The 15,961-nt window shown below is 40.3% G+C and overlaps 3 protein-coding genes across 9 annotated transcripts; 1 reads left to right on the top strand and 2 right to left on the bottom strand.

Moving 5' to 3' along the window:
- The first annotated feature begins 637 nt into the window (after positions 1-637).
- Positions 638-1,813, top strand: LOC146493087 (uncharacterized). Its single transcript, XM_085147578.1, has 3 exons — positions 638-858; positions 1,175-1,262; positions 1,339-1,813. Exons 1-3 carry the CDS (start codon positions 638-640, stop codon positions 1,498-1,500), a joined length of 471 nt encoding a protein of 156 aa, XP_085003704.1. The 3' UTR covers positions 1,501-1,813.
- A 366-nt stretch (positions 1,814-2,179) lies between these two features.
- dnajc8 (DnaJ (Hsp40) homolog, subfamily C, member 8) lies at positions 2,180-7,484 on the bottom strand. The gene is made up of 9 exons (XM_085147577.1): positions 7,360-7,484; positions 6,734-6,835; positions 6,125-6,181; positions 5,946-6,012; positions 5,570-5,664; positions 5,370-5,441; positions 2,943-3,034; positions 2,746-2,821; positions 2,180-2,643 (listed from the first exon to the last, which is right to left on the bottom strand). Exons 1-9 carry the CDS (start codon positions 7,429-7,431, stop codon positions 2,524-2,526), a joined length of 753 nt encoding a protein of 250 aa, XP_085003703.1. The 5' UTR covers positions 7,432-7,484; the 3' UTR covers positions 2,180-2,523.
- Positions 7,485-8,200: 716 nt separating this feature from the next.
- LOC146493085 (heterogeneous nuclear ribonucleoprotein R-like) lies at positions 8,201-15,918 on the bottom strand. Of its 7 annotated transcripts, XR_014871772.1 has the most exons (16): positions 15,468-15,727; positions 14,657-14,817; positions 14,445-14,563; positions 14,225-14,332; positions 13,972-14,085; positions 13,618-13,794; positions 13,313-13,448; positions 12,979-13,184; positions 12,738-12,887; positions 12,525-12,646; positions 11,905-12,443; positions 9,940-10,000; positions 9,534-9,601; positions 8,915-8,975; positions 8,525-8,630; positions 8,201-8,383 (listed from the first exon to the last, which is right to left on the bottom strand). XR_014871772.1 is itself a non-coding variant. In XM_085147563.1 (11 exons), exons 2-11 carry the CDS (start codon positions 14,811-14,813, stop codon positions 11,837-11,839), a joined length of 1,896 nt encoding a protein of 631 aa, XP_085003689.1. In that variant the 5' UTR covers positions 14,814-14,817; positions 15,755-15,918; the 3' UTR covers positions 10,950-11,836. The 7 variants fall into 7 exon arrangements, 2 of the variants coding, with proteins under 2 accessions (XP_085003689.1, XP_085003688.1); XR_014871771.1 differs by having other exon boundaries at positions 9,534-10,000; XR_014871770.1 differs by having other exon boundaries at positions 8,915-9,601.
- Positions 15,919-15,961: the final 43 nt, after the last annotated feature.

Raw genomic sequence — 15,961 nt, 5'->3', positions numbered from 1 at the left:
TTTCAACTAAGTGTAGCTTAGTCGTCGTCAGTCCCCTGGATGTAAATTTTTTAAGCATCTGTTTGCATGTGCAGATTTGTTTGCAGCTACTCTGCTGTTAATGAGATAAGCGACTGTTGCGTCCTCAGCTAATCCAATTTGGAGACCTGCAAGGTCATCAGTCAAATCCACATAAGAGCAGAGCGTTGCGGAGCGGAGGTGTCTACAGGTACACAAGCTGAAGTGCTGGCAGCAGAGCATTAAATGGATCCTTTGCTTTACAGCTTTGACAAATGATATCATCAGCCCATTGTGTCTACAGGAGAACGCACAAAGGTCAGTCATTGTTTCTTTAAACCATGTGCAACATGTTTTGTAAAATTGTGACTTTAGGGTGTCTCTTTTTGATAGACACAGACAAAGACTTTTCCAAATAAAGGATGGATAGTATTTTTTTTTTTTTTTTAATTTCAATATAGAGGTATTAAAGTTTTCTCTGCTTGTACTTTTTATTTGCAGATTACAGTCTCCAATAAAAGCCTCACTTCTGCTGCTGAATATTTATCCCAAACAAAGAGTCGCACCTTCATGCTGATATTGCCTTAAATACTCGGAAAAGTCTACCTGATAAATCAAGCGACATCTACAAACGCCGCAAATGGATTCCTTAATGTCATTGGGTGCTCCCCTGAAGCAGTTCACCAGCTGTGTGTCGGGGAAAAGAACCGCCAAGAGGGGCGCCGGGAGGAGCCAGTCTGTCCGCAGAAGCAGCTTCACCCGCAGGAGGAGCTTCAGCAGGAGGAGAAGCGTTCCCTGCAACAGCCAAAAAGTGCCAGACTCCTGGCTCAGAGCTTACCAGGATGAACTGAAGAGGGAAAGGTAAAAAAAAAATTTAAACAGAAGCATTCATGTGATTGATTGATTGATTGATTGATTGAATTTCAGTTTTTAATGTGGTTTTGCCAGGTTGCCAGGTTTTTCACGATCACTTTTAGCTTTCTTTGCAATACAATAAACAAGAGTTAGAGTTGCTGTTGTATTTTAAGAAAACAATGATTTTCAGTTACTATCTTGTCATCAAGCTAAGACTCTTGGCCAGACAGACCTGGCTTAGTGAGGATAAGACTCTTCCTCACATGAATAAGCTCCTCGCCCATGTGCCACGCTAAATGTTGCTCTTTGCTGTTTGCCAAAGGAAACGTCAGCAAGCCATGCTGGCCAAGAAGAACGCTGAAAGGACTGTCAGGAAAACTCACTTCAGGAGCCATCACTGCCTCCCACGGGTAAGTGAGCAGCTACATTCAAATGCAACTGACTTATCAGCGTGTCATTATCTAACCTGAACACCTGTGCCTGCAGCAGAGCAACGCTTCCAGGAGGAAACCGACCCCGGCCAAGGACGACTCCTTTTTTGGAGCCTTTCAGGGCCTCAGTCTGGATGGATTAATGGGGGCTACTAATGCATCCCCTGCTGTGATGGCGCCTGGTGCAGGTGCAGGAGATCAGTGCAAAGTCATGTGAGATGGGACGCGTAAAGACGTTTAGATTTTTTTTCAATGAGCCACATGCTTTTGCAAATTTTTCTGCAAATGAGACTGGATGGAGAAAATGAGACTGGCTCTCACCATGTAACCCAAGAAGACGGGAAACATATTTATATTACTCTGTATTTTCTGAAGTATTCTTTTTCCTTTGGCAGACAATGCTGCTTCTTATTTTGATGTTTGTTTTACAAATTATAGACTGTAGCTATTGCCATTGTTTCATGGTGTTTGCTGAGCACAACTGCAAAAAGTTTTAAAACTGAATTATTAAACTTATTTTATTTTCCCACTGTTCATTTTCAGAGTCTTTTTTTTTTCCATTTTGTCCTTAAAAAAAGCCAAAACAGAAACGAAGCAGTTTTTTAAAATTTATTTTCTCCAAAACATAACTTGGGAGTAAAACGGTGAGCTGCTTAAATTTATATTATGAATACACAGAAGACATGCACAGAGACGTAGGTTCTCAACAAGAATGCCTGTTCCAACAACACATTTGTAAATTTGTATCCAGTTGATATTCTACTTATAAAAGGAATCAATGACAGCCAGATAATAAGAAGCATAGATGCCACATAGCTTATAGATATCTGTATCCCATAATCTAGTTATTTCACTTTTTTCTGCAAGTTTTAACAGTTTTGGAGACCACAGTGAAGTAGGCTTGTTAAGACAAAGATTTATTTAAAAAAACAACAACAAGGAGAACAAGAAAGCAAATGACAGCAAACCATGCTTCCACCCTCTGTCACACGAATGGAAGATGCATAATTTCTTTATTAACCGGGGCAGGTATGATCTCCAGCTCCAGATCATAAATATGTACATTAGAAAAGCCAAGTACAAAACTACAGCTGTCGGGCTCGGGATGTTGTCCTACGACACAATGCTGATGGCTGTGATGATGATTACACAGATGACCGCAGACAACAAGGAGAGGATACACAGAAGTGTTTCTTTCATTTAAACAGTGGATTTTAATTGAGTGAAGTCCAGTTTTACATCATTCCCTCTGTTCCATTTTGACTTTAGGGGGCTTTAGGAAGGACCTGTTCTTCTTCTCTTTGCTTTTTCCTTTGGCCTGGAAGTTCCTCCAGCTGTCCACACGTCCATCTCTTGTTTCCTGAAGAAAATAAAAATATTATTTTTCAATTAAGAAATCCAAATGGCACAGTCATTGTGTTTCTATTTACAGATGCGTAACAACTGGCATACAAGAACGCACCTCAAAGTTTTTCTGCCACTCTCGCTGTCGCTTAGCGTTCTCTGCTGCCTCGATTTCTTCTTCTCTCGCCCTTTTCCTGGTAAATTGAGAGAAATCCAGGATGTTATGGATGAAAACAAACTACCAAGTGGTAAAGACGGGTGAATGTTTTAGTCATACAGAGCAGCAACCAAGTTCTTAAAAATCCCACCAATTACCTTTCATGCATTTCCTTTGCTTCCCTCTCCTTCCTCTTGATTTCCAGCTCTGCAAACAGCTTCATGGTCTGTTTGTACACTGCTTGCTTGAACTGGAGAGAAAGAAAAATAAAAAATACATATATGATATGAAGTACAGTAGTTAGCTCTGTTTCCTCATAGCAAGAAGGTCCCAAGTACTAAATCAGGGCTGACACATGTTTGCATGTTAGGTTAGGTTAACTGGCAATTCTGAACTAACTGAATTCAGCTGTTCCCTTTAGCAATCACCACAGTGGATCATTTACCTCTATTCCTATTATCCTCTGTCACATAAAGCCTTCACTACTTCCACAAATCTTTTCTGTGCTCATCCCTCTTTCCTCTTGTCTGGCAACTCTATCTTCAATCCAGTATATTTACTACCCCTCCTCTGCACATGTCCAAACCAACTGAGCCTTGCCTCTCTAATTTTGTCTCCAAACTGCTCAACCCGAGCCGTCCCTCTGATCTACTTGTTTCTAATCCTGTCTATTCTGGTCCTCTGGACGTCTTTTTGTCATTGTTTTTTCATACATCATAGGAGATCTCACTACCATCTTGAAAGCCTTCCTTTTCATTCTTGTTGCTATCCTTCTGTCACAAATCACCCCCTCTACTCTGCTCTTCACCACTCTGTTACTTTAGATAGTTGATCACAGGTATTTAAACTCATTCACCTTCACTGCCTTTTGGTAACACTGCTGGGCATTTATTCAAAGTACTTTAATTTCAATGGCATCTGCCACATAAAAACTACAAATCAGATTTAAAAAATAAAGGTTTACAGAGTTTGCCCCAAAATATTGTTTTTTAAAAGCCTCTCCCCCCTATTAAGTTACACTTTGTGGAGGTACAGAAATTATTTTACTGCTACAATATAACCTGCATTATTAACATTGCATTAATAATATATCCTACAGCATTGATATTGCATTAAAGATGTTTATTAAAGCTATTGCCACCATATTAACCTTTTTATTACAGGTGCAGCTATAATTATTTTATACACATTGCATGTTTGTGCTCATTCAGAGTTGATGCTCAGTCTATTAAAGAAGGTTTTACACAATAGATATGTCTTCACAATCTATTGTGTAGGTGACTTGGAGCACAGAAGGATTGCGTACATGCTTAAAAACACATATAATCCAGAAACCTGCCAGGCCAAAGGCCCGAAATTCATTTAGCTTCTAACTGCATTTCAGTTTGCTTGGTAACAGATGACAGAAGACCAGTCAAGAAAGGACAAGCCCTCGGGGACCATCTAGGCTTGAAATTAATTGTTAATTAAATTAATTCTGTGTCTGTTTTTAGTAGGGGTGGGGGGGAAAATTGATACTGTGTAGTATCGTGATATTTTGTTTGCTAATAATGTATCGATACAGGGACAGCAGAAATCGATATTTTGTTACAAAAAAAGTTTTTGTGGACTGGAACATGCTCTGACTTCAGAGCATGTTGATCCTTTTTCTGAGCAAGAATCCTGACATTCCTTCACTGTCCAATGTGTTTAACTTTTTCATGGCAGCAATAAACATGACAGTTTACTTATTTTAATTTAAGACATGTTTTATTTTAATTAAGTTTAAAACTTTTTTATTTAATGTAAAATTATATTTTGTTTTAATTTACTTTCAAATTCTTCAGTTGCTGAAGGGGCTGCATAGTTTTCACAAATTGCATAGTTTAGAATAGCTATAATTGTACCAGATGGTTGCGTTCAGTTAAGTTGGACTAGACTGTAATACAAACCGTTCAGTTTGTCAACAATAAACCTGAAATGAGAGAAAGACTGAGTGTGAGACTTTGTTATTAGATAAAATGAATATTGATAAAGTTTACCTTTATGTACAGAATCTGAATATCGCAAAATATTTAAAAAAAATTGCAATAATATCGTATCGTGCGTTAAGTATTGTGATAATATCGTATTGTGGGATGTATGGTGATTCCCACCTCTAGTTTTTAGCCATCTAAGATGTACCATTTACTGTTCTCAATGTATTTGATCTGTAATTGACGCGAGAAGGGGCGTTAAGCCTGATGTTATAAAAGCATTTTCAAGTGTATTCTTAGCAGGAGACGTGTGCGGATGTGATGCTGCATACTTCTCCTGTGTGTGTTTTAATAAACTCATTGTTTGATTGCACTCTTCTGGGCCTCTGTTGGTTTGTTTCATTGCTCAAATTTATTGAATTCGGGACAACTTACTTCAATGTCTTTCCTGGTGCAAAATTCTGCTATTGGTTTGCAGTGATAGCACTATCCCTCTTTTTTACATCTTGCTAATCCAGTAATTTGTGATAAAGACAGAACTATTCTTCACATGCCTTCCCTTTAAAACATTGTGGTTCTGAAATTACAATAAAATTATAATAAAAGTCTCAGTTCCTCAGTAGAACTTACCATTTCGGGATCATCTTCCTCCACATCCAGTGGTTTCCCTTCTTTCTTCAACTGTTTCCTTTTCTCTTTTACCTTTAAAATATAAAGAAACATTGCATTAAAAAAGTCCAGATAATGAAAGCTGAGTAACATGGAGGGGGGGGGGGGGGGGGGGGAGGAGGAGCATTAGATCTTTTGTTTTCACTGTGGAAAATACTCACCATATGCTCCACATATTCCTTTCCTGCATGAATCACATCTAAGGCTCTCTTCTTCTGCTCTGGATCCAGTAAGAGTTTGTATGCCTTGTCCACAGCTGTACATAGTATAACATTAAGGCTTGATTAAAGAGTGGTTTTAATGTAAGATTAGCAGATAACTGTATCACAGAGGCTCTAACAAAGTCAAATTGTTGTTTTCATACTTTTTATTTTAATTTGTACAAAAACAACAATGAGACAGAAACTGTTTTTTAGGTTTTGTTTTTTTCTCCTCCAGAGTTTATTGAGTGTCCAAATAGCCAATAAAACCCATTTAATTAACTTGGAGCTGTACAAAAATACAAGCCATAAGAGATGTACGTGAGAGAATTGTTACCTTCGAACGCTTTCTGCGCTCTGTCTGGATCATCCTGATTTTTGTCTGGATGGACCAAAATGGACAACTGCCAAGTAAAAGAGATTTAAAATTAAAACCAAAAACAGCATTGCAAAGAACACGCCATGTCTGTAAAAATTAGGTCACTGAAAAGCCTCTCCTCCATAAGACTTCCTTACCGCCCGAAACCTTTTCTTCAGCTCATCATCTGTTGCCTCTGGATCAATTTGCAGAACCTGAAAGAAATTTGAAATCGACAATTGTTAATAGCGTTGGATCTCATAGCATTGATACATCATAAGCAGTTAGTGCTTTGAATAATATAATAATAACTCTTGGGTTCTGTTATTAGGCTTTGGAAAATTTTGTCCCTGACAGGTGACTTTGGTCAATCACAGATCCTTTCAGATTGGCTGAGTGAGTAGTATGAGGAGTCAAAATTATTGCACAGAAAGAAGGAAGACTGTCACTTAAAAAACACATGATTTGATTCCTAAAATCAGTGTTCACAACTTTTAAAAGGGTACATTTTAAAATTGTTTCCTCTTCTTTGATTTGGGTCTAATAAGATACAGATATCAAAATAATAAGTAAGCATCAAGTATAAATATCAATTACATAAGCTCCTAAAAGCTATATACATTATTGCAGTTCATTTGTTAATTAGAAGTGAAGTGTGAATGAATAATTAAAAATGCTACATACATACATTGATAGGTAGCATATTTAACAATGATAATAATAATTAAAAACAAAACAAAAACGACAGCATTAGTGCACTAGGTTACCTCAAAAGGGTTGAGATTGAAGTATGATGCGCCAGGTCTGAGCAGTCTGTCAATCTGCTGCTTGGAGGTTAACACAGAGTCTCGCTTCTCAATCTGCTTCACCTTTAAAAATGAATAGCAGCAAAACAAAACAGTGAAACACTTCACAATGCAAAGCTCCTGGCAAACAAGGCTTCCGGAATACATTTTTATTTTCTTCTGAATTATGTCAGCCAGCTCCGAAGAATGAAATACGAAGAACGAGAAGGATGCTTTTAATCTTTTCGGGAAGCTATCCTCATTAAATAAATACAGGTCAACATGTACACTGACCCAGCAGCAGCTTCATGAAAGGCCCGCCAACGCAGTAACTCCTATTAAGCAAGCCATAGTTTAGGTAACATGGCTTGTAGTACTAGCTGCTGATAATAATGAATAAAATAAGCCCAAATAGCGGTGTTTTTTTCGTACTAACAGAAGACTGAAGCTGCTCACAAACATCTCGTTTAACGTTAGCTTCTCGTTAGCTGATGTCAGCAGGCCTCGTAGGTGACAAACGCGGTAATCGCTCAATAACCGGCTTCAGTCCGTGCAAAGACAGCAACCGATACTTTAAAGTGAATAATCTAACTTTAAATCTGCTTTACCTCAGTGTAAAAATTTTGAAATAATTCATCCGACACATTATGCACAGAAGACTCTCCCTCGGCGGTCGCCATCTTCGTTCGGGTTTACATGTGACGTAGTGACATCACGTGACTACAGATTATAAATAAACCTACGTAACGTAAGCACACGTTTTATAACAATTTTAAATATTGAAAAAATATGAAAGTGAATGAATGTGCTGGGTTAGAAAGATTTAAAGTTTTTCAAATTAAAAACATTGCATTGGCATGTTTTGACATGACAGGAACTAGAAGACTTTACTTCCGCTTCGACGTTTTTTTAACCAACATTTAACATTTAGCGACGAAGGATTACAAACAGCGGTCACGCCTTCACAACGCTTTGCTAAAATCTTTAAGCTGGTGCAGGACTCTGTTGTAACATGTCTTCAGCCTTTTTTCCCCAAACCAGCCCCCACTGTCGTTCATATCTGCGTCTGTGTATTCACTGTATCACACTTGACTGAACATCTAAGAATATATATCTATAAGTACCATGGTGCAGACATCCTCTGTGACTTATGTAATACTTATTTAAACGTTTAAGGCATGAACTTTCCTTTGCTTAGGTCAACTTTGTGCTTCCTGTATTTATTTGTATTGAGTGATGTGAGGCAGTGAGTTGAGTACAGTCAGCTTGATTGGCTGAGGTCTACAGTGAGCCACATATGCCCATTCCTCTATTGCCCATTTCCACTGGTTTGACTGGAAATGTGCTATGAGACAGTCAGCTATAGTTTACGGCGCTCAATGATTTCCAATGAGATCTCAGAAATGCTGTAGTGGTATAATATTGTGTTTATACAAAAGAAAAAAGATATGCACACACAAAGCTGCAAATTTATTTGTGCAATAACATGTATCAAACAGTCCGATACATAGATCGTTCCCTCTTCCAGCAGTAAATCTTTGAGCTGGATGAATGAGCAGTGGCAGCCTACTAGGCGGAGCCAAAGGCCTCTGATGGAGCTGTGGGTCACGTGTCCATCTTTTTCTTCGATTTCTGTCCAAAGACAAAAAAAGGACATGTTTTTATTTATTTAAAAATCAAGCGCTAGAAAATCTTCACATCTCTGATGCATAACATTGCTCTGGCTGAGAAGGGGATCATTTATACGATTACTACGATGCAAAACTTTCTGACCTCTGACTTCTGTTGAGCCTAACATGGCTGATGTGCCCCCTGGGTTCTGGACCTCTGCACCTTCCTCATCTTGTGGTATGTGGTTTATCATCAGGGATAGCAGTCCCTAGAAAACATACACAAAAAGCTTGCTAAAAAAATCCTGGTTGATCGATTTTTAAACATTAACCATCAAACCCTGCACATGACTGTAGAGAGTCATATGATGCTCATTTATAAAATCCACAAAAATCCATAACGTTATATATTTTTATTCTGAAAACCTTATAAGACTTACTTGCTTTGCGAAGTTTAGAACTAGGACATCCAACATTGTTTTAAAACATGAACTAACCTAAAAATAAAATCATATTTAGTCTTTGAGTATTACTTGATAATGAACAATCTTACCAATCAGTCCTTTCCATTTCTGTGAACCCATTCACATGGATGGGGGCAGCTCCTTTACTGCCTGGTGACAAGAGGCAACATATAAAGACACAGTTCTGACATGAGAGGCTGTTATGGAAACTCCAGCATTTGCAGGCACTTTAATCAAAATGTGTGTGTGTCAGTAACTAGCTCTACATCCTCGGCTTACCTGTGAAACATAAATAATGTAGCCCTTCTACTGCCATCTTGTGGCGGTAAAGGGTAAAGACATCAGTTTAGAGGTGCAGCCTTTGTTTAAACACAGGCCAGTTTCACAGATGTTTAAGTTAGCAGCTCAAAATCGGATTGAATAAATATGAAAAGTAACTTCTCTAGTAAATATGGACCCCCTAATTAACACCTATTCAGCTCTGAAAATAGCCAATAAGTGCAGCATCGGCTAAGGAAACAATGCACCACTGGTAGTGCTGGTGCAGAGCTGCTACCTCTAGTGGCACAGAAGGGGAAAAATGTCCATTCCGCACCCACCGCCCAAATTAAAGAACGCGTGGAGACAACAGACGATTTTGGTGCAGGGTGCAGTAAGCTGAGACAGGCAGCAGGTGTTTTGCATAGTTTTAGGTTTACAGGTGCTTACCAAATTCCTTGGCTGGCTGCCCTTCTGGCTGTTTAATCAGTCTAAATTTGTGCACGACTCCCATTGACCTTTAGTTGAAAAATTGGCATTATAATTGTGAATGAAGTACCCATTATTCCCATGTTCTCTAAACCCCAGAAATCTGCCGGTTTGAACTATTATTTTCAATGATTCTTCAATCAATTTTTGATTCTTCTTGATAGCCTGGAAAAGAGGAGAGAAAAAAAAAAAATCCCCGCCCCCCCCCCCCAAAAAAAAAAAACCCAAGGAAAAAAACGTTGATTCACAGCAGAGTATATTAGCAAAGAGATGATAAAAGCATAGTGTATAATTAGGGCTAGTGTTTCTCCAGTGATTACAATTAGCTAGAGAAGAGGAGACAGTACTCTGTGCAAGGCTAGCTCACCCTTGAGTACCGTTCAGGTGAGTTCCTCATTCTAGCGGTGCCGCTCTCAATGCTTCTCCACCTAGGCAGGTTGGAATAAGAGGACAGACACATGAAACAAAATACAATGACACCATGGCACCAAAACGCAATGGCTAAAAGAAACAAAACAAAACCAAAAAGTTTTCTAAACAGATCCTGACAGGTGATCGCTTGCTATAGCTGGAGGTGCGTTTTAGGAAATTTGGATGGTCAGATCCTTGGGGTCTTCAAAAGGAGAGAAAAAGACGATGAGATGATGTGCAGATTTTGGAAATTAGCTGCAGAAAATCCATTCCAAGTCAAATGTGTTGCTCTAAATGTTGTAAGGAGGTCAGTATCAGGACCACAGACGTGTGAATAATTTTTTTTTACTATTATCCAAAACTGTCCTTGTCTTGAAAGTTTGTGGATACAGAGCTTAAGTTTCGTAAGATGTCAGCCCTAAAGAAGAGGGGAAAAAACAAAACACTGGAGCTGGGAGGTGCTGGAAATTTACACCTGTGAAAATCCTGTGTTAGCTACCCACTGCTCTCCAATTATCAAATGTTATGCCGGTCAATAAAAAGCTCAATAAGCATTTGCATTATTTTCACAAGAGTAAATTGCTTTCCATCTTCTCGTCATAAACGACAGCATTAAGTGACGGTAGGCTGGTTGTTCACCGTTTGACAGACAGGAACAATCTTGGGTAATTGCAAGGAGTCCAATTTACAGTGCGGTCCCTTTAATTGTTGCTGCAACATTCACAACATGAATTCAGTGTGCAGGATATTACTGCAGTCTGAAGAATAAGGAATACAAAAAATAAATCCTGCTTTTGTATCATCCAGACACCTTTCGAATTCTCGTCCCGTTGTCTGACTGCGCAATTTCAGTCGTTTGTGATTAACCTTTGAGAGAGAAAGAATTTGACTTGGAAAAGAAAATATTCATCCAAATGTGAGAATTGAGATTAAAAATCAAATCAAATACTGAATGACAACACGGAATTTGAGTATCTGACAATTGACTGATGCTCAGCTGAGTTTTATTGAAACGGAACAAACGTAAAAGTTATAAATACAAAGAACATCAGAGAACAAACTGCTATGGCTCTTAAGGTAAGCCAAACCAAATTCTACTGGGCAAGTTTAAAGAAAACATAGGAAGTTATGGTATCAGTTTAAAAAACAAAAAAACACAATTTGTCTATATCTAGAAACGCTAGGCATACACTTTAAACATTACAAAACTTTGATTTTTCTTCCTTCCTGTGGATTCTTTTCTCCACCGTTGCAAAAACAAAAAGAAAAAAAATGACGTAAGAAAGCTCTACCATATGCATTTATTTACAAGCAAGTCCCTAAAGCAACTATGAGAAACCACAAATAAAGGGAGTACAAGAAGGAGAAGGGAGGAAAGGGGCATGGACAGAAACTTCCTGCAAGGCAATATTCATTATTTAATGTTGTCTCAGACTTTTTGAGAAGGAAATGTCCACTTTTTTCTTTTTGTGTGTGTAAATGTTCATTGTTGGCTTTAAAAAAAACCAGGAACAAAAAGTAACAATAAAAGCGTTTTGAGTGTTTTTCTTTTTTTAAAGACACGTGTCCCAATGTAACCGTAGGAGTAGGAAATGATTCACCACAACGGTTACGTTCATTTCTTCAGCCAAAAGGCTTTCCAGCCAATCATCTTGAGCCAATTCTGGGGTCTGTCCGTTTATTTTTATTTTTTCTGAGATATATACAGATTTTTTTTTTTCCACGAAGGATGAAGAATAAAAAGTCAATCAAAAACATTGTGGCCAATCTCCTGTTTGTTTGGTTTTTTTTATTGTTGTTTTTCTCTTTTTTTTTCTCTTTTCTTTTTTGTTGCCAAATACCTTTTGGTGCATCTACTTCCACTGCTGCCCATAAGAATCCTGTGAAAACTCCATGGTGTCATTACTGTAACCATAGTTACCAGAATAGTCGGCCCCTTGCTGCAGGGGCTGCTGGGCGATGGGCTGGGACCCCCAGTTCTGTTGGTTGTTGGTCTGGCGGCGCTTGGAGTCAGGCTGGTTAAACACATCTGCCTTCCTCTTTCCGCCAACGTTGCCGCCGCGATTGCCCCTGGCCCCGCGAGGACCGCGGCCCCTCTGAGGCTGGAAAGGGGCACCTCGCCCTCCTCGGCCACCCCTCGGACCACCGAGGGGTGGCCCTCTTTGGGCGTAGCCACCCCGGCCTCGTGTCGGTGGAGCTCCACGAGCCCTGGGAGGAGGTGGACCTCCCCTGCTGGGACGAGTACCACGGCCCCTCATGGTGTACACGTCTTCGTAGCCGTAGTAAGGGTCTTCATAGCCACCACGGTAGTCATGATAGTCGTAGCCATAGTAGTCATCGTAGTAGTCATCATAGCCATAGTAATCTGGTGGATAGGCATAGCCCCCTCGGCCACCGCGGCCCCTGCCTCGGCCCGGCGGAGGCATGCGTGGAGGTGGGTAGTAGTAGTAGTCATCATACCTGGAAAGAAGATATCACTTCAAGCAGTTGATTCCTTAAATGAGAAGATGTCAGCTGACCAGTCAGATGTCTCTGACTCACCCCGCATTTCTGGTAGTCTGCCGAGCTGCTTGGCGCTCTTTCCTCTTCTTGTCTGGGGGCTTAGCCAACACAATCTCAATTTCTTCTCCTCCCAGTTCCTTCCCATTCATCTCCTCCATTGCCTAATCAAACAAAACGATCAGTTTCTCATAAAAGAAACTCACGGAATCGTCACACAAGCAAAAAGGTTTGGCCAAAGCACGAGAAACTCACCTTTACGGCAGCATCCCTCTCTTCAAAATGAACAAAAGCGTAGTCTTTCAATTTCTTCACTCGTTCCAGCTTTCCAAACTGGGAAAAGGTCTTTTCAAGAAGCTCTTCAGTCACTGCTGTTGCCAGCTTCCTCACAAAGAGCACCTTTACCTGTAACAACAGAAGAAACAGTATGTTTGTCGCACTGGAATGCAGAACGTGCCTGATGTGTATTAAACAGTGAGACACTAAAATCGCTAACCTTAGCCATGACCTCTGGGTCTGGTTCAGCTACAGGGTCAGCCCACTCCACAGTGACCGGGTTTCCCCACACTTTGACCTTGCCGCTCATCAGGCGACGGCGAGCCTGTGCCGCGGACTTGTGGTCCTCATATTCGAGGAAACAGAAACCACGGTTCTTTTTCTTGTCATCCGGCTGATGATACAATATCACCTCTTGGAGACCCTCTGTGAGGTAAACAATAACATCTGACTATCACAACCATTGTTGTGTGTGTTTATCAATCCTTTTTAAGCACTGATAATTTGTTTAAATGAGTCTCTAAGAAACAAAAACCTGCATGTTAGAAACAAACCTGTCACTTTGCCAAAGTCTTCCAATATACTTTCTCTTGTTTTGTTCTTTGGAATCGATCCGACAAACAGGCGATTGTTTGCAACAGATATACAAACTCCCAAGTACTTGCCAGGGCGGATTTCATGGTTATCACACTGTAAAAAAAACAACAACAAAAAACCCCCAGACAAGTTAACAATGAGTGAAATGAGCTGAAAATACTGTGAAGCACAAGTTATTTCACTTTCTAATAAGTAAACCTTTAAGTCTATTTCCCCTCAAGCTGTTAAAATATGAACTGATATTTCCCTCGACATTACTTACAAGCTTCACAGCCTTCTGTGCATCATCCTTATTGCAGTATGTGATGAAGGCATAACCTCTGTTCTGACCAGATAAAGGGTCCATCATTAACCTGAGGTCCCAGATGGGACCAGCAGACTCAAAGAGCGGCACCAGCTCATCTTCATACAAATCCCTGGGGATTTTTCCAACAAAAACCTGAGGAGAGGACAGAGGGGAAAGAAATGTGAGAGAGCGTAATGATTTGCAAAACATTACGCTTTTAGACTTTATGAATGACACTTAGCTTATATTTTCTCAATCTTACTCAAATAATAAAACCCAGCCTTGGAAATCATGACAGACAATTTTTCAATCTGTCAATTACTTCTCTACCTCAGTTCCACTGCCTGGATGAGTGCCTTTGAACACATCCTCAGGTGGAGGACCCCCATATTTTCTCTGGCCTGTAGTGACATCCAGCGTGTATCCTGTGCGCTCCAACAGGGCCTGAAACACACACACACACACACACACACACACACACAAAACAAACATTAACTGAGCTGCGGCTGCAGAGGCGTGTTTATATGACATTCAATCTGACCCGCTACACAAAAGAGCTTAGCCAAATGACTTTGACGTTTACCTTTATTTTTGCCTCATCTGGGCCCTTGGTAGACTCTTGTACCTTACTTCCTTGTTTTTCTCTCTGCCTGTAGGTCTTCATAACTCCACAAAGGAAAGCACTTTTATTCTGAAAAAACAAAAACAAATGAGATAATTAATTTGCAACAATTTGTGTCAAGTTAAAACTCCTGTCAAGGGCAAAGAGACATGGGTCTATTCATTTTCTCCTATGTGGATACCTGTACGTGGGACAGGTCGCTCTCTTTGAACTGCTGCAGCACAGTAAGCGCTCCCTCCTCGTTGAACTCCCGCAGTGCATCGATAGCCCTTTCGTCCAGGTCAATGTATGCCACTAGGCCTACGGGTACAATGGACGTTCAGCATCAGGCTCCGCTACAGAAAGGCAGGTATACATTATTCTTTTAGTGGAAATAAACAAACAGTCACTCACCTGTCTGGAAGATATTATCTAGACTTTCAGCTACTTTCTGGGGCAGCCCAGCATCAAGGAGGGTCTGGTAGTTCTCTGTGTGTGTTGTGGTCACATCCATAGGCTCTTCCTCCTCCTTTGCCGGGGCAGAACTACCGTTTACCTCAGCAGCAGCCATTCTCCTTCAGTAGCAAAGCAAAGAAATACATTTTACTTAATTTTAATGGTTCTTCTTAACAGGTTATTTTACTTAAAATCAGACCAATAAATAGAAAGATCCACAATCCTAAACTACATTTCAATCTTTATGTATGTCATCAACTCAAGTGCAGTTATTCAAGTTGATTTACAAGCTTTCTGGTTTCTATTTAATTAAAAAAAAAATAGGACTCACTGGAACTGTAGTTCTTATAAATGTAATTTAATAACTATAATCGGCGTCGACACGTTATAATGTACTGCACAACAACAACCTGGTCACTTCAAGAAAACACGTACAGCCTCAGTCCCGCCCCCCTTCACATGCAGCTTGCAAGCCAGCGAAATGAATGCTTTTCTTTTTATGTATTTACGTCCATATGTTTTTGACCCCACAACACCCTCTTCTACAAGCAGACAACGCTGGATAGATTTTACAGCATTTTTAGTCAAGCGGGATCCCCGAATACGTTATCTTGCCCTTGCGGAAAAAAACAAAACAATGATGATGGTTAGCTTTCTAGCTGGCTAACGAGCTTACATACGAAGGCCTCGCCGTGCAGAAAGACACCTTTCGCAAATCAAGTACACGCGCGCCCCGTACACGGGCAAACACACAGTTAGCGAAACTCACCAGAGCGAATCAGGAAACTAACTCCGACGGGTGTTAAAACGTGAAACGACTAGCCTATCGGACATACAAATGGTGTCTAAATGCGCGGAATGTTTGAGTCTAACCCACGAGACAAATTTCCAGACAGATACGGTCTCGTCGTCGGCTCGCCCGAACAACGCCACTGCTTCGCAACCATCGCGAGATGTGGACGAAAACTCGCCGAGTATGTTCGTTTTGACAGGCCAGGCCGGCGTGCTCGTATCGGACAACCTGAAGCTTATAGAAAGTTTAAGACGTATGCTTACCGCTTATAAGGAATGAAGTGAGCTGAGCTTAACGTCAACCAAACCAGGCGATAACCGGGGCCAAGCTCAAAAGGGCTTTGCAACTCAAACTAAGCGGGTAGCGCTGGGATGAAAAACGAGCCCTCCATCAGCTATCCAACCACGGAGAATGAACTATAACTGGCACCGCTTTAACCCAATGGGAGCCACATTTCTACATACAGGATC

This window comes from Neolamprologus multifasciatus, chromosome 22, assembly GCF_963576455.1.
Source record: "Neolamprologus multifasciatus chromosome 22, fNeoMul1.2, whole genome shotgun sequence".
NCBI classification, from domain to species: domain Eukaryota; kingdom Metazoa; phylum Chordata; class Actinopteri; order Cichliformes; family Cichlidae; genus Neolamprologus; species Neolamprologus multifasciatus.
Note: the sequence above shows the minus strand (reverse complement) of the source record. Positions and strands in the feature narration are given on the sequence as shown.